The sequence below is a fragment of the Mchenga conophoros genome, linkage group LG14, assembly GCF_057382185.1.
Source record: "Mchenga conophoros isolate Kocher_MC1m ecotype Shallow Benthic linkage group LG14, M_conophoros_male_GT1.1, whole genome shotgun sequence".
Lineage (NCBI taxonomy): Eukaryota > Metazoa > Chordata > Actinopteri > Cichliformes > Cichlidae > Mchenga > Mchenga conophoros.
This window is the reverse complement of record NC_140539.1, coordinates 26,134,290-26,157,537: the sequence shown is the minus strand read 5'-3', so window position 1 is coordinate 26,157,537 and position 23,248 is coordinate 26,134,290. Positions and strand designations below refer to the sequence as shown.

The 23,248-nt window shown below is 38.9% G+C and overlaps 3 protein-coding genes across 3 annotated transcripts; 1 reads left to right on the top strand and 2 right to left on the bottom strand.

Annotated features, from left to right (window-relative positions):
• Window positions 1-632: 632 nt before the first annotated feature.
• LOC146559863 (uncharacterized) lies at window positions 633-7,302 on the top strand. Its single transcript, XM_085243649.1, has 13 exons — window positions 633-792; window positions 1,148-1,185; window positions 1,488-1,572; window positions 1,672-1,762; window positions 3,507-3,595; window positions 3,676-3,803; window positions 3,898-3,949; window positions 4,789-4,886; window positions 4,988-5,124; window positions 5,208-5,273; window positions 5,461-5,507; window positions 5,673-5,821; window positions 6,540-7,302. The coding sequence occupies exons 2-13, from the start codon at window positions 1,161-1,163 to the stop codon at window positions 6,860-6,862; spliced, it is 1,290 nt and encodes a 429-aa protein (XP_085099775.1). The 5' UTR covers window positions 633-792; window positions 1,148-1,160; the 3' UTR covers window positions 6,863-7,302.
• On the bottom strand, window positions 6,377-9,869 carry LOC146559862 (uncharacterized). The gene is made up of 6 exons (XM_085243650.1): window positions 9,295-9,869; window positions 8,824-9,264; window positions 8,655-8,730; window positions 8,405-8,537; window positions 8,086-8,193; window positions 6,377-7,524 (listed from the first exon to the last, which is right to left on the bottom strand). Exons 2-6 carry the CDS (start codon window positions 8,870-8,872, stop codon window positions 7,087-7,089), a joined length of 804 nt encoding a protein of 267 aa, XP_085099776.1. The 5' UTR covers window positions 8,873-9,264; window positions 9,295-9,869; the 3' UTR covers window positions 6,377-7,086.
• A 4,257-nt stretch (window positions 9,870-14,126) lies between these two features.
• Window positions 14,127-22,731, bottom strand: LOC146559861 (extracellular calcium-sensing receptor-like). The gene is made up of 6 exons (XM_085243640.1): window positions 22,541-22,731; window positions 22,051-22,348; window positions 21,096-21,890; window positions 20,713-20,940; window positions 20,424-20,547; window positions 14,127-15,040 (listed from the first exon to the last, which is right to left on the bottom strand). The coding sequence occupies exons 1-6, from the start codon at window positions 22,615-22,617 to the stop codon at window positions 14,127-14,129; spliced, it is 2,436 nt and encodes an 811-aa protein (XP_085099766.1). The 5' UTR covers window positions 22,618-22,731.
• Window positions 22,732-23,248: the final 517 nt, after the last annotated feature.

Sequence of the window (23,248 nt, the reverse complement as noted above, 5' to 3'; positions counted from 1 at the left end):
GTGAGTGTTTGTGCCCTGCATCTGCAAATTTAGTTCATTGAGTTTCAGGAACATGTCACTGAGGTATGCCAGTTTCATGAGAAAGTTGTTACAGTTAAATTTGTTGGTAAGATCACTGCCCTCTTCCTTCAAAAAGATGCGGATCTCATCTCGCAGTTCAAAGACCCTGGATAGCATCTTCCCACGTGACAGCCATCGGGACTTGCTGTGATACAAAACGGCTGTGTGGTCGGAGCCCATTTCTTCACACAGTGCCGAAAAAATCCGGGCTTTCACAGGTCGTGTTTTCATGTAGTTGACTGTGGTGATGACATCAGTACATTTTAGGACATCGTCAGGTATCAGACAAAAAATTGTCAGGTGTCAGTTGTCAAAAAAAAAATTGTCAGGTATCAGAAAAAAAATTGACAGGTGTCAGTTGTCAAAAAAAAAATTGTCAGGTATCAGAAAAAAAAAAAGTCAGGTATCAGAAAAAAAATTGTCAGGTGTCAGTTGTCAAAAAAAAAAAAGTCAGGTATCAGACAAAAAATTGTCAGGTGTCAGAAAAAAAGTTGTCAGGTGTCAGAAAAAAAGTTGTCAGGTGTCAGAAAAAAAATTGTCAGGTGTCAGAAAAAAAGTTGTCAGGTGTCAGAACACAAGGTACCAGAGAGAAAATCTTCCTGCAGGTGGCGCTGTTGTCATGTCCCACCCGAATTGATTTCCAAATACGTCATCAACGTGTGACCGTGGGAGAGCGTAAGGTCATTGACCTCACCGGAGTTTTACCGTGGTTCAGGCTCCTAACGACACAAGGTAAGTTTAACTTTTTCTCCCTTTTGTTCATATTTTTGCCACAGTTGTGTTATATTAAGTTGCAGTTATGTTGTGAAAGTTACATATCAGAGACGGAAAGCCAGTTTTGTACGAAACCAAATCAGTACTATTTTTGTCTGGCTAATTCATTCTAGCTAGCGACAGTGGTGAAACGTGATTCAAATTTAAACTGTTCAGTAATTGTTTTGTATACATTTCAGCAAATGGACAAGCTGAAAGCTCACGAGCAGCCTGCATCCTTTCTGTCGCTCTTTTTCTTTATTTCTCTTTTCTATATTGCTACTGTCGGGATATGTTTTGATCCCGATATGTTTTTTTCTGTTGTTGTTTTTAGACTTTGCTGCAATATGTCATCTGACGATGATGAAAGGAGTATCCGACTCTGGCTGGTTCCCATGACTGTACCAAAAATACTTTTTTTTTTTAAAATTAAAAAAAGAGCATTAAAAATAAATGACTAAAGTACAACTTATTTATTAACTACTGTTCACCTCTTTCATATCAAAGAAGTGTATTTTTTGCTACACATGTTTTATTTGTGGGCACTGAATAGACGATGCTTTTAGTGTAATTGCCACATAAAAAGATTTAGTACTTTACTGGTTAATTACTTATGTTCAGTGTAAGACGTGGGTGATCAATTAGACTGTTGTTGTTACACTTAACCTTTCAAGATATGATGATAATAACATTGTTCAACAAAGGCTTAAAACAAAAGGAAATCAGCTGTGCACTGAATTCATATGGGCATAAAATAAGGTAAGTCTGCATTTCAACAGTTTCCGTGACAACTCTCTAAAATGACAAAACATGCAGTTTGCATTTAATATAATGTAAGTCTGTGTTGTCTTTTAACAGTGAGAGGCATCTGAGACGAGTTTTAAAACTTCTAGGGTTGAAGCGAAGATGCCCCCAACGACCTTTTACTGAAATCCACAAAGCTGTGGAGGTACAGTGGGGCAAAAAAGTATTTAGTCAGCCACCGATTGTGCAAGTTCCCCCACCTAAAATGATGACAGAGGTCAGTAATTTGCACCAGAGGTACACTTCAACTGTGAGAGACAGAATGTGAAAAAAAAATCCATGAATTCACATGGTAGGATTTGTAAAGAATTTATTCGTAAATCAGGGTGGAAAATAAGTATTTGGTCAATACCAAAAATACAACTCAATACTTTGCAACATAACCTTTGTTGGCAATAACAGAGGTCAAACGTTTACTATAGGTCTTTACCAGGTTTGCACACACAGTAGCTGGTATTTTGACCCATTCCTCCATGCAGATCTTCTCGAGAGCAGTGATGTTTTGGGGCTGTCGCCGAGCAACACGGACTTTCAACTCCCGCCACAGATTTTCTATGGGGTTGAGGTCTGGAGACTGGCTAGGCCACTCCAGGACTTTCAAATGCTTCTTACGGAGCCACTCCTTTGTTGCCCGGGCGGTGTGTTTTGGATCATTGTCATGTTGGAAGACCCAGCCTCGTTTCATCTTCAAAGTTCTCACTGATGGAAGGAGGTTTTGGCTCAAAATCTCACGATACATGGCCCCATTCATTCTGTCCTTAACACGGATCAGTCGTCCTGTCCCCTTGGCAGAAAAACAGCCCCATAGCATGATGTTTCCACCCCCATGCTTCACAGTAGGTATGGTGTTCTTGGGATGCAACTCAGTATTCTTCTTCCTCCAAACACGACGAGTTGAGTTTATACCAAAAAGTTCTACTTTGGTTTCATCTGACCACATGACATTCTCCCAATCCTCTGCTGTATCATCCATGTGCTCTCTGGCAAACTTCAGACGGGCCTGGACATGCACTGGCTTCAGCAGCGGAACACGTCTGGCACTGCGGGATTTGATTCCCTGCCGTTGTAGTGTGTTACTGATGGTGACCTTTGTTACTTTGGTCCCAGCTCTCTGCAGGTCATTCACCAGGTCCCCCCGTGTGGTTCTGGGATCTTTGCTCACCGTTCTCATGATCATTTTGACCCCACGGGATGAGATCTTGCGTGGAGCCCCAGATCGAGGGAGATTATCAGTGGTCTTGTATGTCTTCCATTTTCTGATGATTGCTCCCACAGTTGATTTTTTCACACCAAGCTGCTTGCCTATTGTAGATTCACTCTTCCCAGTCTGGTGCATGTCTACAATACTTTTCCTGGTGTCCTTCGAAAGCTCTTTGGTCTTGGCCATGGCGGAGTTTGGAGTCTGACTGTTTGAGGCTGTGGACAGTTGTCTTTTATACAGATGATGAGTTCAAACAGGTGCCATTCATACAGGTAACGAGTGGGGGACAGAAAAGCTTCTTACAGAAGACGTTACAGGTCTGTGAGAGCCAGAGATCTTCCTTGTTTGAGGTGACCAAATACTTATTTTCCACCCTGATTTACGAATAAATTCTTTACAAATCCTACCATGTGAATTCATGGATTTTTTTTTCACATTCGGTCTCTCACAGTTGAAGTGTACCTCTGGTGCAAATTACTGACCTCTGTCATCATTTTAAGTGGGGGAACTTGCACAATCGGTGGCTGACTAAATACTTTTTTGCCCCACTGTAAGCGTTAAAACATCAGTGCAAAAAATATATATTTTCCTGAAGTCTGTGTCATGAGCTATTGTAGAAACAATAAATGTTATTTTCTGTAGTGATTTAAAAAAAAAACATTCAATTGTCTGTTTGTTTGTTTTTTAGAGTGAGATGAAACAGTGGTCTCCTGAACAAGGAATCAGGGCAATGGTAAAGCGGGTAAGGGATGTCAGAGGAGTGCGGCCTTGTTACAGGTTGGTTAAATAGTGTGTATATAATCAAGTATTCTCTTGTTTTACTGTTGAGCTCAGAGTAAAATCTATTGTTACTGTAGAGACAATGTTGCTAATATAATGAGGTATATGGATGCAAGTGGTCTTCAGAGAAGATCTCCTGGAAAGAAGAAAATTCCCCGTCGGAATTACATCAGCCGTGGTCCAAATGACACATGGCACATTGATGGTATTTATTTTATCTTTTCAATTAACCTTCCAAACATGTTTTGATGGTACTTCTGTTGAAACAAATTGTAATTATTATTTGTTGTTTCATATAGGCAATGATAAACTGAAGTTTTTTGGAATGTGGATACATTTGGGGATTGATGGGTAGGTTTGAATATGGCATTCGCTACTTAATTTATTATATTCAGTGATAGTACAAAGTTGCTTCAAGATAAGGATGTGCGGTAAACTGAGGTGTTATCTCTCCTGAGTAGTCTAGGGCAGGGATGGGCAAGTCCAGGCCTCGAGGGCCGGTGTCCTGCAGGTTTTAGATGTGTCCTTGATCCACAGCTGATTCAAATGGCTAAATTACCCTCACAACATGTTTTGTAGTTCTCCAGAGGCCTGGTAATGAACTAATCATTTTATTCAAGTGTGTTTACCCAGGGTGATATCTAAAACATGCAGGACACTGGCCCTCGAGGTCTGGATTTGGCCAAGCCTGGTCTAAGGGACCAAGATAAAGTATGAATAGTGAAGGAGGATTCAAGATGGCGGTTTTAAAAAGGCTTATTTCCTGCTAGTCTTAAAGTTCCATTTCAGACTGGCAGTTAATTTCAGGGAGGGCCAAGACCAACACAACAAACAAAACATCCCTGATATAAAGTAAACAGAATTTAACTCCAAAGAAAATAAAATGTACAATTTACGATAACCTACCTAACCAACACATAAACAGGAGAATACAAGGGATTACAAAACAAAAGGCAGCTCTCCCCTCGCGTCAGTCTGAACACAGTCAAGAGTCACATTCAATTCCAAAGGCATGTAAGCCTACACAACTATGGCAGTCAAAATGGCCGGAGGAACCAGATACAACGCCTAGACATAATACAATGGAAAACCAGCATACTCTTGGGGAATGTAACAAAAACCAAACATAGTGCCAAAACATGATTAAATCATATGTACAAGTGGCCACTTTTCTGTTTCTTTCTTTTCAGATTTTCCAGGAAGGTTCTATGGCTAAAGGTGGGCACATCCAACCGCAAGCAAAACTTTGTGGCCAGATACTTCTTTGAGGCTGTTCAAGAACAGGGTGGTATGCAATATACTAAAAAATGGGGGGTTAAAAAAGATTACATTTTGTTAATAAATTTATTTTTTCATCATTCACTAATTATCTTCAGTTTGTGTCTTTAGGCTGTCCTCAAATGATTCGGGGGGACAGAGGAAAGGAGAACCTTGTTGTGGGTCAAATGCAGATGGCATTTCACATGCGAGATCTTGGGAATCAGGCATGGAGGTGCTTCAGAATGGGGACATCAGTGCACAACCAGGTATGTCTTTAAGCTGGTAAATGACTATTTCTAAAGTAACAACCTGACAACAAAACTGATAATGTCATGTTTCTGTTGTTTAGAGAGCTGAATGTTTCAACAGTATTTTAAAGCAGACATGGATTAAGAAATGGCTGACAACATTTGAGGTAAAGCAAATCTTTCACCTGTAAAACCTATTAACAAAGACTAGCCATCCAAATTTCGTTAAACATACGATGGATTAGTTTATCTGAAAACACAAGGCCAGAATCTGTGTTTATGTACATCTGTACCTTTTCACTAATGAAATTCTCACCTTCACAACTTATGTCTTTTTCAAAACAACATGCGTAGGCCATGATGGAGTCTGGGATCCTTGAACTGGACAATCCTGTGCACATGTAAGTCAATATTTTTAGACATGAAAAATAATCAAGCAGCAGTATGAAAGTATGTGGTCTAGGAATGCCTTTGTTTTTTGAGTACTGATTAAAATTTAGCTTTTACTTATTCTACCTCAAAGAAGCAGATGAACATATTAATTTTTTAATTCTCCTTTTTCATAGCAACTGCTTGCAGTACTCACACTTGCCACTGCTTCAAAGAGACTTAAAAACGGAGCAAACAGTTTGGAACACCCATGACATCCGCAAGCAACGCAATGCACCTGGTCCATTTGGGAAACCCGACCTTCTGTTTACCTCACCACCTCCTGGTATGTCATTTGAAAGCCTGTGGGGTTTTATTTTTTTGTTTGTTTTTTAACTTTCATTAGTTTACTTTTACTTTGATATAGCACTCTTCACAGGATAAAAACCACAAAGTGGCTTCACAATAATATAAAACAGATAAACATAAAACAGCACAATCGAACATACAGAATAAATGCAATCAAGGAAACGTAATGATGGAGGCAGAGCATTCCATGACCTGGGAGCCACCGCTTTGGAAGATCTATTGCCTCTGGTCTTCTGGTGGGACTACTAACAGCCATTGATTAGATGATCACAGGCTGGGAGAGGGAGCGTGGGGTTCTATAAGATCAGAAATTAAGGCAGGAGCTTCACGATTCGGAGCATTGAAAGTCATTACTAAAATTTTAAAATGAATTTTCTAAAATATACTGGAAGCCAGTGTAATGAGCGTAAAACTGTTATAATGTGCTTTCTTTTTTGTGTCTTCCGAAGAAGCCTACTTGTAGTACAATAAGAGATTTCTGAATTTCTACTGTCAATACTAAAATGGCTTCATATTGACACCTTTAACTAAAAATTTATCTAAATGTTTGAGTGATATTTCCATCTTTAAGTTTCTGTAATAACATCTGTAAACACTGACTGCTTCTTATACAGGTTCTAGAACAGCTTTGTCATTATTCATTTATTTTTAACATTCAAAGTGAACATCTTTTCAATATTGTCTTTCATTCGCAGGATATGGCAATGTGCTGCACATTGTTGACCCAGACCTTTTAGACTATGCCAAGCAATTAATCTGTGAGAGGGAAGAGCCTTCACTGGTAGCAAACCAGGAATTCAGAGACATGTGCCAGAACATTTTAGAAAACAGCCAGTTTCCCTGCACACCTGATGGTTGCCTTGCTGCATACCTCATGCTAGTCCAAGAGCTCACAACTGCCATGAACAGAAATGCAGTTCCTACACTTTCTACGTTTGCCGAGGCAAATGACATATACATCTTTCTGAAGAGAGAGAGGATGGAAGGTGCACCAGTAAACATTTCCAATGACCAATAAAATCATACAACAGTGTTTGTTAACATTTATTTATCCTTGTTTAAAATCAACAGGTAATTTGAAAACTGTCTGACCAACAAAATGTACAATAAAATGTTGAAATACAATTGACAAGGTGCCATCTTTCATAATGATTCAGTGTTTCATTTACCACAACTTTTGTTAACAATAATGTAGAACATAATTCACATTGAAAGACTTTTGAACTGCAGACTGTAGCAACATTACCACTTGTAGCCATATCGGCTCGTAAGATCAAGGCCTGACTTGAGAAACTTAACAACATCAGATGCGGAAGGCCTTGAGTCTGGGTCATAGCTCACCAAACCACCAAGAAAACTGTTTTTGTCACTGAGATGTGATAGGGCATGTGGTGGGGTTTTGGTGGCCATTAGTGCAGCCAGTTCTCTTTGTTTTTTAACCATCCACGGAGCGGAACCCGTCAGGAACTCCAGATATGTGGCTCCGAGGGACCACATGTCTGTCTGGAACGAGGCCTCTTCAAACATCAGTATGCATTCAGGGGCCATGTAAAGATATGTGCCACCAGCTGGACCAGTAGCCTGGGCAGTGAACTTACTCCCTTGACGAAGCATCACAGTGTCTCTTATGTTTGCCATGCCCCAGTCTGTCAGGACTGCCTTCTTAGAAGGGTGGTGAACCTATAAGGTATACATATGAGAACTTACCAGGTTGTCTAAAATTTCACAAATGTTATCAAAAATGTCATTCCAAAGACCACAGCTCATAATTGGGGAAAAAAAAAAAAAACCCTCAAAGCTTTTAGCACCCAGATCACCCAATCACTGCAGATTTATTCTGAGATTGTTTATTATACCCAACATTAAAATTAACAGATTGGTTAATGATCCAACCCGGTTTTATAGTCCTGTGCATTTTTTAATCCCCATTCCACTTAAGCAAGTGGTACAGACTAATAAAATAATAGAAACTTTCAGTTTGTAAAGCCTAAACTTACAACATGTTTGGGAATTTTGTAGGTGTGCAAGAACCAACATATTAAAGAAAAATTGGACTATTAAAGAAACAATGTAAGGCTTCTTACTTAAAAATCCTTTATATGAATATGCCAGAAAAGTTTCTCATTGTTCAAATGTAGTGTTTAATAGACTGAAGAGAATAAAGTTAAATAAATAATATACTATTTTTATTTTGATCTTCAAAAACAAAGTGGAGAAAAAGAAAAATACAATATGGCTTACCATGACATTTGCTGGCTTTATATCCTGGTGAATGATTCTCTGTGCATGGATGTACTCTACTGCCATGGATAAGTCCAGTGATATGAAACCGGCATCATCCCCTTCAAGCTATCAAGACAATATATAATATTAATAAAACAATGCGTAGCCAGGTGTGACAATCTAACATGTCAGTCTTTTTATATGTTGTACACAAAGATGGTTTCAAGTACATATTTAAACAAATGCCAGCAATAAAAAGTTCTTTTTTAATATGAGGGTATTAAGATTATTCACATCTACCTAAATGTATTAAACATAAAATTATGAGTATTGGTACCTTCACCAAGCAGCTGTCTGTGTGAAGCACTTGCTGCAGGGTTGCGCCATGAATGTATTCAGCTGCCAACAAAAAGCAGGACTCAGTGCGGGCAACTGCCATGAGTCTGACGATGTTGGGGTTAGACAGTCTCCTAATAAAACAGAAACATGTCCGAATAAAAAAAACAAAATAGAGGCATATTATGTTACAGCTTGAGGAAGAATCGATTTTGACAATGAAAAAAAAAAAAGTGTGTCAAAGTTCTTACAGTGAAACATTTATCTCATGATGAATGTCGCTGTCCTCCATCCCTTGTTGGCCACACATGATCCTTTTAACAGCTGCTGGAGTACCATGAAAAGAACCTCTATTTTCTTTGCAGTTAAAAAAATTAACTTGCAAACATTACCAAAAAATTTAATAAAGTGTTGGATTACCATTTTCAAGGTCTTTTTTAAGCTGCTCGTAAGCTTTCAGCTTGTCCATTTGCTGAAATGTATACAAAACAATTACTGAACAGTTTAAATTTGAATCACGTTTCACCACTGTCGCTAGCTAGAATGAATTAGCCAGACAAAAATAGTACTGATTTGGTTTCGTACAAAACTGGCTTTCCGTCTCTGATATGTAACTTTCACAACATAACTGCAACTTAATATAACACAACTGTGGCAAAAATATGAACAAAAGGGAGAAAAAGTTAAACTTACCTTGTGTCGTTAGGAGCCTGAACCACGGTAAAACTCCGGTGAGGTCAATGACCTTACGCTCTCCCACGGTCACACGTTGATGACGTATTTGGAAATCAATTCGGGTGGGACATGACAACAGCGCCACCTGCAGGAAGATTTTCTCTCTGGTACCTTGTGTTCTGATACCTGACAATTTTTTTTTTTGACAACTGACACCTGACAATTTTTTTTCTGACACCTGACAACTTTTTTGTCTGACACCTGACAATTTTTTTTCTGACACCTGACAACTTTTTTGTCTGACACCTGACAATTTTTTTTCTGATACCTGACATTTTTTTTTCTGACACCTGACAATTTTTTTTCTGACACCTGACAATTTTTTTTCTGATACCTGACTTTTTTTTTTTTTTTGACAACTGACACCTGACAATTTTTTGTCTGATACCTGACAATTTTTTTTTGACAACTGACACCTGACAATTTTTTTTCTGATACCTGACAATTTTTTTTTTGACAACTGACAATTTTTTTTTTGACAACTGACACCTGACAATTTTTTGTCTGATACCTGACGATGTCCTAAAATGTACACCGTACATCAGTCATTACGTTACTCAGCTCAGGTCTGAGCTGTTTAGACGCCAGTGCTTCGCGGTGTATCATACAGTGCGTCCACTGCACATTGGGGGAGACGCGCTTGATGAGTGCTTGCAGCGCTTGCAGTGCAAATCCCCACACAGTCCTCCCATTTCAGCTCGACCTCTTTTAAGTAAGAGTCTATGATTTTAAACAGTTCTTCTGCAGTGGCTCTGGTAGGAACTTGTTTGCAGAAAAGTAATTCCTCCCTCATCCATCAATGAATCTGACATACACAGCAAAATCTCCAGTGTTAAATTAACACTAGAGAGTGTCTATATGGGTCCACACCTCTGAGTGTTAAATACAACACTGTTGAGTGTTAAATTAACACTTTTGACAGTGTTATATGTTTAAAAGTAACCTAGTCAGTTTTGAAGATTAACAATGGCTAACACTGAGTAGTGTTGATTTTCTAACACTGGAATATTTCTAACATTTTGAGTTATTTTCCAGTGTTAGAAAATCAGCACTGCTCAGTGTTAGCCATTGTTAATCTTCAAAACTGACTAGGTTATGAAAACAACTTAGGACTTTTGCCTACCATATGTATAGATACTTTTGCTCATAAAATTGTCATGTTATGGGCATAAAAAGTTCTTAAACACAGGTTTAACCATTTTAGCACACACCTTGGAGATGGTCCCCATAATTTTTCTTCCAGCCCTCCACCTTTGCTTCTAAAGATCTCCATCATGCATGGAGTGTACAAGTCTAGCTCAAAAAAGAATGTAGATAGCAGCGGTACTGTCGATATGGGCAGGAATTCCTTGTCAATCTGAAAAACAGATTAATAATAACAACAACAATACTACTACTACTACTACTACTACTAATAATAATAATTATAATATTAATAATATGTCAAACTTATGAAACTAACCTGATATTGTTGAGGAGGTATAAGAATCTCAGAACACGGGAATGTGGCTTTATTTTTCAACGTATTTCTGGGGAGAGAAATTATTTAATTAAAATAAAATTATTACTCTTGATGAATTTGTGTTAATATCTACATACTGTGAAATGTGAAGACTGTTAGTCAGCCTTAATGCAGAGAGCAGAGAAACTATGACCCGAACAATGATCCACCTAAATCATTCTGAATTCAAAAACTAATTGAAGATTTATTACAAAAAACAGAAAATACACATGCAATTATTGTGACAGATTTTCTCTTTCTCCTTGTTATTAATTCCGCAAAACACTGGTATAGTTGAATTCAACCCTTCATCTATCCAGTTAATGCGGTTGTTCCCTTACTAAACTCCACTGACAAAAACAGCAATTTTAAGTACAGCATCATAAAAATCACCAAAACTACTTCAGTCAGTCTTACCACTGCTACCAACAATCACCAACTCCGGTTAAGGAGAAAGTAACCCTTCATTCAAGGAGTTATATGCGAAGACATTACTCTACGCGGCTTTCCCGCCGACATGACACTCTTCAAAGTTAGCTAACTCCAGAGAAAAAACAGTGCTAACCATGCAGATAACCATGAAACACACCTCATTCAAAGTCAACAGACACAAAAACCGAACTTACCAAAATAGCCTCATCAGTTTTTGCTCTGTTGCAACAATTAGCCACTCCGGTTAAGTTGGAAAGAAAATTCAAATTCACGACTTACATGTGAAAAGTGTTTGGCTCCACACACTCCCTGATATATAAAGCTCCTCTAAGTTACCACTTAGAGGTAAAACATTTAACCAATAGTATTTATCTCTCACACTCCTAACCTAAATAAATATATAAAGAGATATGTGAATAACTTACCTTACTGTCAAGTATACCAAAGGAGTAACTCCACATGCGCTCGTCAACTCTCAGCGGACTCTTCCGCATCCGGTGGGCGTAGAGCATGCGCAATGCATGACGCTATCTGAGTCGTTGGTTTGATGGACCTCATTCTCATTGGATTGCCATGAATGAATTTAACTCATCAGAATTTTCTTTGACTCATATTCAACAAAAAAGAATGAATCATTTAATACCCATAAAAATGATTTCTTCATGTAATGTAAACATATTACTGCTTTGCTAATCAAACACATGCCCTAGTTGATTTTTTTGAGTGTGGTTTAAATCTTATCTCTCAGACAGACCGTTCTCCGTTGCTATAGGGGAACACACCTTGGCCTCTGCCCCAATTTACAGTGGTGTGCCTCAGGGGTCTGTGCTCGGTCCAGTTATTTTCTCCTTGTACATGCTGCCGTTGGGATTAATAAAAATATATATATATATATATATATATATATATAACATCTCCTTCCACTGTTATGCCATTGATATCCAAATTTATTCGCCTTTAATTAATTCTGATGTCTCTGCTTCTTTGCAACCTCTGTTCAGCTGTCTTCATGAGGTACGTCCTCTTAGGTCCTCTTGCTAGCCATCTCTTGCTCACTGTAAGAAACCTCAGAGTGTTCCTGATTAGCTCTTTTAATCTAGAGAACCAGGTCTCCACAGTGGTAAAAAGCAGCTTTTACCAGTTGCGCCAGATATCTCAAGCAAAACCATTCCTTCCTTTAAAGGACCTTGAAAAGCTTATCCACGCATTTATCACGTCCAGACTGGACTACTGTAACTCCCTCTGCTTGGGCCTCCAACACTCTTCTCTTTACCAATTAGTTCAAAATGTAGCTGCATGTCTCTTAACAGATACTAGAACCTATGATCACATCTCTCCAGTTTTAGCCAACTTACATTGGCTCCCTGTTAAATATCATATAGATTTTAAAATTATTTTGTTTACTTTTAAAATTCTAAACAATTTAGCGCCCAGCTAACTATCCAAACTCCTGTATTTGTACAATCCCAATAGAACACTAAGATCTTCCAATCAGATGCTCCTAACGCAACTGAGGTCTTGTCTGAAGTCCAGAGGTGACCGGGCCTTTGCTACCGTAGCACCTAGACTCTGGAATAACCTCCCTGCTCATATTCGTACCTCCAAGTCTATCCAGTTTTTTTTAATTGCATCTGAAAACTTATCTCTTTACTTTGGCTTTTGATTCAAACTAGCAGACTATTATCTGGCTTGTTGTGTTGTCACCTATATTGTTTTTTGCCCTGTTCTTTCTTAACTGTTTTGTTTTAATTGTCTCATTCTATTGCTCTGTCTGACTGTGAAGCACTTTGGTTTTTAATATGTGCTACTATAGAAATAAATTTTGATTGATTGATTGACCTGAATAGAATTAGTAGGTCGTTAGCAAGAGTATAGGACTTTACTCCCTGCGAAAGTGGCCACCCATAACTCTACCCAATTAAATTTAAGTAAATGTAAGTGTTTGTAAAAATGTACTTTTATTGAACCATGTTCATTCACTCATGAGCTGCTGTAAAATGAATCAAATGGTTGAATTGCCACCTCAGCATGCAGTCAAGTTCTATAGTCTTGCTAATGACCTACTAATTGTTTTCAGGTGTGTTGCAACAGGGACTCATGGAAAATTCTCAGGACAGCGGCCCTCAAGCACCGGAGTTCGAGACACCAGTCTACACTGTGCACTAAAGCATTAAAAAAACATGTCACTCAACACACAACACTGCGTGCCATGGGTAGTACTTCAGTTAGCCAAACCTAAAATAATACTTGATAATAATTTAAGCCTAGGACAAGATATTTTCATGTATTTTCATTTTCAATGAAATCTTAACTTCTGCACTCTGACGGCTACAAATTATTAGCTTAATTAGGTTGATTAGATTAAACCAAATCAAAAACTGTAGACCTCACTTTTAGAATCAGTGATCTATGATATTATTGATTTCATTTGTTTTACTTCAGGAGACACCACTTCAAGGCATGCTTTAACACTAAGCAATGCTAAATACATTTTAGAAAAAAATCTAAATTAAAGCATTTACTGTCAGATGTGAAGAAATGATTAGTTGAGTGACTGACAGGGGATTTCTAAGAATCGCCCCACAGTTCTTCAGCTAAGACACCTGAGTTAGAAAACACAAACACTCCAGTCGTCTTTACTCGCAAGGGCAGTCACAGAGCGCTCGTCCTTGCAGGAGGGCACTCGCACTCTGTCACTGTCTGCGTTCTTTATTTATACAAGCTGGTCACATGTGTGTACAAAGATAACAAAGTTATTCCAAGAACTCAGAGCTGAGGTTCCCCTTTTCTAAGTCTGTATGTTCTTAGAAAAGAGGAAGCTGTTAGTTGCTAAATAAGTTTATCACACAAGAGTTCATGTGAAAAGTCACGTAGACATGTGGATTGCTTAGTGATCAATAAAAAAAACGTACAATTTTCTTCTGACAGTGACTTTATTTAACTACAGTTATTTAAGCTATTTATTATTATTCATTGTTATGCAAAGTCCTGCCATGCAAGTGTAATGCAAATATACTTTTTATATAGCATGCCAAAAAAACATTTTTTATATTTCTCAAAATAAATGTGGTGACTTCTTCCCCATCATGTTCTTCTTGGTATTCTTTTCTGGTTTCAGTAAGATGATATAACATTTGGGTATAAAGATGCAAATTAGCAGTCCAAAACTAGATGCAAGTATTGCAAATATTTCTACAGCAACACTGAATTTCCCAGGGGAGCTGACATATGCTGGGATAAATGTAATCCATACTGCACAGAATATTAGCATGCTGAAAGTGATCAATTTGGCTTCATTAAAATTATCAGGCAGTTTCCGAGCTAGAAATGCAAAAATGAAACACAAAATGGCCAGTATTCCAATGTATCCTATCACAGCCCAATACCCTACAGCTGAGCCAAGGGCACACTCTAAGATGATTTTATCTTTGAATTCCTTAAAATTCTGAGATGGGAAAGGAGGTGAAGTTGTTAACCAAATGATGCATATGATAACTTGTATCAGAGTGAAACCCAGAACACAGAGTCTTTGCTGTACATGTCCAAACCACTTTTTAACATTAATACCTGGACCTGTAGCCCTGAAGGCCATTAACACAACCATTGTTTTTCCCAGAAGACAAGAGATACAGAGGACAAAGGTGATGCCAAATGCTGTGTGTCGCAGCATACAAGACCAGTCAGATGGCTTACCAATGAAGGTCAGAGAACACAGGAAGCACAGAATTAACGAGAAGAGCAGCAGGAAACTCAGCTCAGAATTGTTTGCTCTGACAATGGAAGTTTTCCTATATTTGAAGAAAATGAGTATCACACTAGCAGTCATGCATGTCCCAAATAAAGATGCTGCAGTGAGCAGTGCTCCCATAATTTCTTCATATGACAAAAACACTGCTTCCTTCTTTATACAGGCATCTCGTCTTTCATTTGACCAAAACTCAGGGAGACATCTCACACAGGTGGCAGAATCTGAAAATTTTATATTGAAGCAGATTTTACAGTTGTTGAGTAAAGTTATTTCTGTAACTGCTCCAAGGAAGAAATGTGTATACAAAGATTTCTGAAGACATGCACGTGCTTTCTCTCTTACAAGCAGTATTTACTGTGAAAAAGGTTTGACATTCAAGCTGATGGTAAAAGGCATACTGCACTGATCACAACAGCAAAATTTTGGCATCAAGAAACCAGTCCCGAACTGGCCTTTCTGCAGGCCAAAACTTTCAATATTTTTAAAGAATTTGGCACATAATTAAAATAAAAACTTGACAAGACCCACTCTGATGAGCAGCTAGAATCCTGTATCAGACAAGAATAGGACAATATTCTTCTTTCAGACATTTACACAGAAAAATGAGCAAACAAACAACGACAACAGCAAAAACAAAAACAAAAAAAAACTGGAAATAATAATCAAAATATTGCTTTATGAGATGTGCAAATAAATGCATTCTGCTTTTCTGTATATTTTAGGCCGGGGTGGCCAGGGTGCGGCTCTTTGCCTGGTTTAATGCAGCTCTTACATACATATCAAAGTTTGTGTTTGTGTTTTGAAGTTTTTTAAGTGTGCCTATGCCAAGAGGCACACTTATTACTATTCGTTGGATTTATTATTCTTATTATTATTTTCCTACAGTTTTGACACAAGGGTTACATATGTTATATCATTTTGTGCGGCTGGGTCTGGACTAGTATGCTATGACTTTTGGTGCTTATGACTTTTATAGTTTTTTAAATATTTAGATTTTAGTGCAAATTTTGGCCCATTTGTAGGCCCATGAGAAAGATTCAACTTTTGGCCCCCTAGAAACAGATTTCAAACTTAATTTGTGGTGTGTTGGCTCTCTCTAGTGGTATGTCGGGAGTGGTATGGCCTGTCTACCCGTATTTGGATTACCGTAATGACGACAATATCAATGGCGCGCACAGCGTCGCTGCTTTCAGGAACCATTTGAATTTTTAAGGTTGCGCGAACCATTGAATAGTTACGGTAACCGCAAGGGTGTATGCTTGGTGGAACACTCCATATCCCACAATTCATAGCACACCTCTACCGACTCAAACAATGGCGGCCACCACTTCGTTTAATATATTGCTTTTATTACTGTTTCTAGGTCACAAAATAAACTTTTAAGATATTTTCAGGCGAGAATGTAGGTGTGTAAACGTCAAATATCTGCTCGTTTGTCAAAACATATTAGGAACAGTGCTCTTACGATATTGCTGCTAGCACGGCTAGCTAGCTAGCATGGCTAGCATGGCTAGCGTCTCTTCGCTAAAAAGCACCCGGGCTTGGCTTACAGTGAGGCGGCTGACACTCGTTTCACCACCCGATCACTCGCCAAGAGACTGTTTCTCAGCTGGATTTACAGTATTTTTCGTTTATATGGGCCGATAATTCATTTATTCATTTTAGTAACGGTATAAACAGTGAAAGGTGGTTGTCCAGATGCTGGTCGATGTGGGAAAAATAACTGAGTTTTTGGTGGTGGCTAACGCAGAGCTCCAACAAAGGGCAGCTAGCCCTGACAGAAAGGACATGCGGGAAAAGAGACATGCGAGGCGACCGCCGATCGACCGGTGGTGGCTAACGCGGAGCTCAATCATGAATAAGGGAAACCAAAGGCAGGAGCGTGAGGTGAACTGAATTTCAGGTAAGAAGTTATGAACTGCACTCTATCTGGGTCAGATATAAACCGAGTTTAGGTGTAGTTTATTTTTGTTGTGCTGACAGTTACAATAACTCGTACTGCGTGCTAGCTAGCACAACGGAGTTTCTATACAGCTGTGTGCGTGCTAAGTTACTGATGTTGAACTTTATGACAACCTTTCCTGCCATTCTCTCGCCTGTTGAAACTTCAATCATGAAACTGATCAATGATCGGCTTTTCTCTCGTTTGTTTATTGCGCTAAACAACAGCAGCTGCACGTTTAAGCTTGATCAGCTGTTGTTAGAATTCATTTGATTTTAGTTTCTAGTATCAGCTGATGTTTGCTGGAGCCACAGCTGTAAAAAAGGGCTGGTCGAAACCAGGAATGTCCTTACTGAATCATCAGAGCTGAACTGGTGATGGAGAAACAGGTTTACAGGTACCTTTTAGGTGACATGAATGAGTTGAAGGGAAGTTATGAACTGTTTCTGAGAGACAAATAACACCAAGCTCCTTTTTTTGTGTAGCTGACAGCTGGTAACTGTGCAGGGGCGGATCTAGCAAAGCTTTTGGCAGGGGGCCAGGTAGGGCATTAACAGGGAAAGGGGGACACAAAGATATACTTTTCTTTCTTGCTCTCATATAAAATATTTAGCTTTTATTAAATAGTTATCTGAATCTTACAACCAACGTTTGTATAATAATACACAAGTTTGGCTGTAGACCATTGTTAATCATTCAGAACACTGTGTAAAAATAACAAAAAACAAAAAGTGAATGCAAAAGTGCATAAATATTTATTTTACGTGTTTGATGTGTGTGGCAGGCCGTGGTCTACAGTGCCGCTGCAGGGGAGGTGGACCCACCTCAGCGGCATCTGCAATCACGCCTCTCAGGCGTAAAGTCTGTGCTCTCTCGACTGTTTTTTTTTTTTTTTTTGGTGTGTGTCGAGCTGTGAGTTGAAAAGCTACAGCCGGCTGTTTGGGTACACCAACCATGTGTGAAAAGTGGTCCATAACGTAATGCTTCAAAGCGTGTTCATGCAAACATTGTCGGGTCTGCCGTGGTACAATGGGACTTCTGCTCATTAACCTCTGTGCACAGCGTCTGCAAATCGGGGCTGTACGAAGTCACCTCATCTTTACACAAAACTGTAAGCTGTCATCTGTGAGGCGCGAGTGGTGTTTTTTTTTTACCATAGTTCATGGTGGAGAATGGCTGCTCTGCTGAGTTTTGCTCTCTGTAGCCGTATGAATGGCAAACTACACTGATTATCGGCGGCATAGGCACACTTTAAATTTCTTCTGAAATTTTCGCTTTCTAGTTTGTTGTTATTGGTTTTTTAAAATGTGCGCATTCGCTTTGCTTGAGTTCAATATGGTATTTTCATCGAATGCGCATGTGTGTGAGATGAAAATACCGCAAAGTTTTCCAGTAGGGGCAAGTTCACTCTCAAAATGGCAGGGGAAAAATGCACAGCTAAACAAAAATATGCTGGATTGGAACATTGCACGGGCTAAAAAGCCATACAATGAAGGGGAGTTTGTTAAAAAAAATGCCTCAGTGACGTTGTCTAAGGAGCTTGGAAAGAAAAGTGTCTGGACTTCTTTAAGTTGCTTGAAGACCTTTCACCTCTCATCCGAGAAGCTTCTGCAGTTCTTCAAGAAGGTTCAAGAAGCTTCTCGGATGAGAGGTGAAACGTCTTCAAGCAACTTAAAGAAGTCCAGATGCTTTTCTTTCCAAGCTCCTTAGACTACAACGACCTGGATGACTGAGAACCTTCACAGACTCAGTGACGTTGTTGAAATCTTTTCTCCTGAAAACGACAAAAGTAAAACGCATGGTATCGTCGGACGTCCAACTGTCCCGCCACACTGTTAACACAGAATATCAGACATTAACACAGCTATTGAATTACAGTTACACTCTGACCTTCAAGCATGTGAGTATTTTAGTGTCGCATTGGATGAGAGTTGTGATATACAAGACAAGACTCAGTTGGCAATATTTGCACGGTCTGTGTCAAACGATTGTGTGATCAAAGAAGAACTCCTTGATATTGTGCCATTAAAAGAGAGAACCCATAGATGTGAAAGAAACCATGATGGCTGCATTTGAAAAATCGAATCTGCCTATAACGAAACTAACTGCAATAACCACAGATGGAGCACCAGCCATGATGGGATCTGTGAACGTGCTCATGGGGTTGTGCAAGCTGACCAAACATTTCCTGAGTTTTGGAAGCAACTCGTGTCTAAATCATTGAATTTAGATAACATCATGAAGCCTTTGATGGAAATCGCCAACTACATCCGCACACATGCGCTTAACCATAGCGAAATTCAACAATGTCATCGCTGAGCTGGACCAAGGGCTTCCAGGTGACCTGCCACTCCACTGCACTGTGAGGTAGCTGTCAAAAGGCCAGGTACTCTCTCACTTCTTTGAGCTTTTGGAATCCCTGAAACTGTTTATGGAAGAGAAGGACAAGGACTATCCCGAGCTCTCAGACATCAAGTGTATTATGGATCTGGCATTTTTGGTCGACAAGCTGTGTCACTTGGATAGACTGAACCTGACCCTGCAGGGTAAGTTAGAAAATGCTGCCTGACCTAGTGGAAAGTGTGTTTGCGTTTGTCAACAAACTGAAGCTGTTAAAGGCACATATTCAAAAGGTAGATTTATCGCATTTTCCCACTCTGCTAAAAGCCAGCGGTTAAGTCGCCAGCACCACCCTGAGTAAGGAAAGAGACAGATATGCAGTGCTGGTTGAAAACTTGCACAAAAGCTTTGTGACCCTGTTCCATGATCTACAATTGAAAAGGCCACAGATTGCATTCATTGTCGACCCATTTAATGCAGAGACAGACTGTTTGAAAGTCCCGCTGGTCACAGATGAAGCTGCGGCTGAGTTGGAGATGATCGATCTTTATAAGGAGGACCAATTGAAACCTGCTTTAAGGGAAGGGACCCTTGAGTTCTGGAAAGGTGTGCCAATGGAAAAATACCGCAATGTCAAACGGGCTGCGCTTAAGATACTGTCAATGTTTGGTTCAACATACGTCTGCAAGTCTGTGTTTTCTACCCTAAAACATGTGAAATCAAAGCATCGATCTGTTCTGACTGACACTCATTGCTTCGAGTGGTAACAACGGAATACAAGCCAGATTTGAAGAGGATTGTTCAAGGCAAGGAATGCCAGAAGTCCCACAAAACAACATGCATTGTAAAAGAAAAATGCTATTGTAGATTATTATATTTTTGTTTGTGGACTTAGAGTTTGTGTGTGAGAGACAGTGCACACAATATTCATTGTTGAAAATGACTGGCCTGTGGTTTTAGTACTGTAGGAGTCCATTCCTGTCATTATCATGTTGGTGTGTGACATTTACAATAAATCTGGCTGAGCAGAGGTGTGTGTGTGAGTGTGTGTGAGAGAGAGAGGGAGGAAGGGATGGGTGATGTTCATGTGTGCCCATGTGTATGATGTGGCTCTTTGCGGTAACACAATAAAAAAAAGAGTGGCTCTTGGTCTCTGACTGGTTGGCCACCCCTGCTTTAGACAATGTTTTGGATTTATAAATTTTGTAGGAAACAATTCATCAAAATTATTAAATAATTCTTCAGAGGAATTAGTCCATATTTTTGGATGGCATGTGAAATTTTTGCTATGTGCGAAACTTAAAAAAAAAAAGAGATCTAACCTGTAACATTGCTGATTTCTCCCTCTGCACATTGTATACAGTCATAGCAGCAAACAGGCCTTCCTTTCTGGAGAACCTTGCGTGTTCCTGGCGGACATTTCTCGCTGCAAACTGACACAGGGACCTGCATGAATAATTACATAAAACTTTATATAAAATATGAAAAACACTGCATGGTGTCATCTTTCCAACATGTAGCAATAAGCAAAAAACATAGCGTGAAACTATATAAAAATATGTATAAAATATGTACAGTTATAATATAATTTTTGAATATTTTATAGCTTACCAGCTTTGAGTTTCTTGCCCAAATTAAAGACTTGTTTTGGAAATTTAGCTTTTTTTCTGGAGCTAATGATATATCATAAAGACCAACTGTCACAAACTCCACAACGCCGTTTTCTTTTGGCTGCCAGTTTATAATTTCATACTTTGCTGCTGGATCTCCATTCTCATCAAAGTAAACCTCATCCCCTTCCTTAGTTGTGAAGTGACTCTTTCGTATGTGTTGTAAAATCTAAGAAATATGTCATAACTCAGTATATTGCATGACTGAGATCTTGCACACCCATTGACTTGCGAATATAAGACATTAGCTCTTTTCTTAAAATCATTTTTCTTTCTAATTGAACTTAATGTGTTAACAATAGTATTAGTTGGTTTTAAGCTCACCGTGAATGGATCTAGCTGGACTTTGTTGCTACATGCTTTATTACAGATGACAATGTTGTGAAGGGCATGGGCCACAGCATACACTCCTTTATAGACATTGTTAAAGATAGGCATGAGAGACATATCAGTGAAGCTGTTTTGAACTCCGTTCAGATCTTCATGTCCAGTACACTCTCTCTGAATGTTTGCTGATGACGTTGACTGCCTAAACTTACAGTTAAATAATGTCTCCCAGAACTCAGTAAATAGTTCATTGTTAGATGAATTGAGTGACTTCACATCCAGTATGAACTCTCTCAGGCCAGTGACATGTGCTTTGGGAATGGAAAGGCCTATGGCACCATTCAGTATGTGATGTATATCCATTTTTGCTGTTTGCGAATCAAATATCCAAGACTCACTGCCTACCCACTGATACCCAGACAAGTTATGGTATGAAAACTCATGTATCAGAACATCCATCTCCTTGTGTGACAGAAAGGCAATGATCACCTTGGAGGTTGAAGCCTTTATAGTGCGAATTATTTCTCTTATTTTGTCAGATGGATCTGTTCTAAAAAAAGATACAGAATACTCCAGACAGATGCCCAGGCGCTGTGCAGTTTCTGTAAATGTGGCCATGCCATTATTTCCATAATCATTATTAGTTCTGATAGCTCCAACCCAAGTCCATCCAAAATGCTTGACCAAATGGGCCAGGGCTCTGCTCTGGTAGTAGTCACTGGGTATTGTTCTGAGGAAGGATGGGTACTTGGTTTTGTCACTGAGACAAGCACATGTGGCAAAGTGGCTGATCTAGAATTAAACATAAAGAACTTATATTTGAAAAAGACACAGAATGAGAGAAGATTAAGATGTTAAAAATAAGACAAACACTTAATTAAATTTGCTCAGAGGAGTTGGGAAAATGATTTAGTTACTTTATTTCATTTTATAAAATATCAGTTCTACTCACTACTGGTACATAAAATGGTCCAATAACAGTGGCTATTGCTATGGTTGGAGAGGAAGAGGTCTCTCCCATTATGGCCTGTACGTGTGCAGGTCTGGTACATGATGCCTTGGAGGGTACAGACACAATTTCATTACCATTAGCCAAAGCCAGTGTAAGTCCTACACTTCGGGCAACATTGCCACAAGTATTAAAGATTTTATAGCCCAGAGTGACTCCCGGCAGTAGGTCTGTACTGTTATTAATCTCCTCAATGGCAAAAAGCATAGCTTGGGCAAACTGCAAATCTCTGAAATTTAAACTTAATTGAGACAATTATTAATAATTCATAAAATAGAGAGAAAAAGTATTTCAAACAAAACCATTTAATGTCAATGATTTACATAACTGAAACCAAACATACATAATACAAAATATTTATCAAGTTTTATTTGTATCAAATGACTTCTAGGAGATTCCTTTAATCTAAATGCATTTCGTTGATGAGACTTACCTGGTGCATTGAAGTGGCAGTGGTTTGTGCGTGTAGGTATCCTTTCTGTCTTTCCAGCTGGTGTGAAACGAAAACATACCCCCCAATATAATATCCCCATCCTTACATAGCAGTGGGTTCCCAGGATCTCCTCTCTGCCTGCACACTGGCTCCTCAGCATGAGAGACAGATGCCACTAACAGCAGTTGCAGCAGTGCCCATCCCTGCTCTGGCCATACCTGTGTTGATGTCATTTTTCAGCTAAATCAATTAGTGGCACTGAAAATGAAATTTACAGTGGTATTTATACCTTTTGGTGAAACATAAGAAATGATAGAAGAGTGGCAGTTCATTCTCAGTAGACCTACAAGGTTGGGCAAAAGGAGGGACATGCCCTAATTTTCAATTTAATGTAGGTTAAAGTGTGTAAAATAAATAGATAAATAAGATAAGATAAGAACTTTATTTATCCCGAGGGAAATTATTTTGTCATACACATGCTCAATGCAGCAAGAGAGACAGAGGAACAGTAATAAGATATACAATATGTACAATAGAATACAAGTAAATACATACATATACAATACAATAAATACATACATACACTTTAGCCATGCCCATTTAAATATGAAGTCACAGTGTAAAATAGAACTCCCTACAAATACATATGCTTTGCAAATTATTTTTCCCATGGGAAATTTGCAGTGATTTCTTCTTCTATGGCAATAA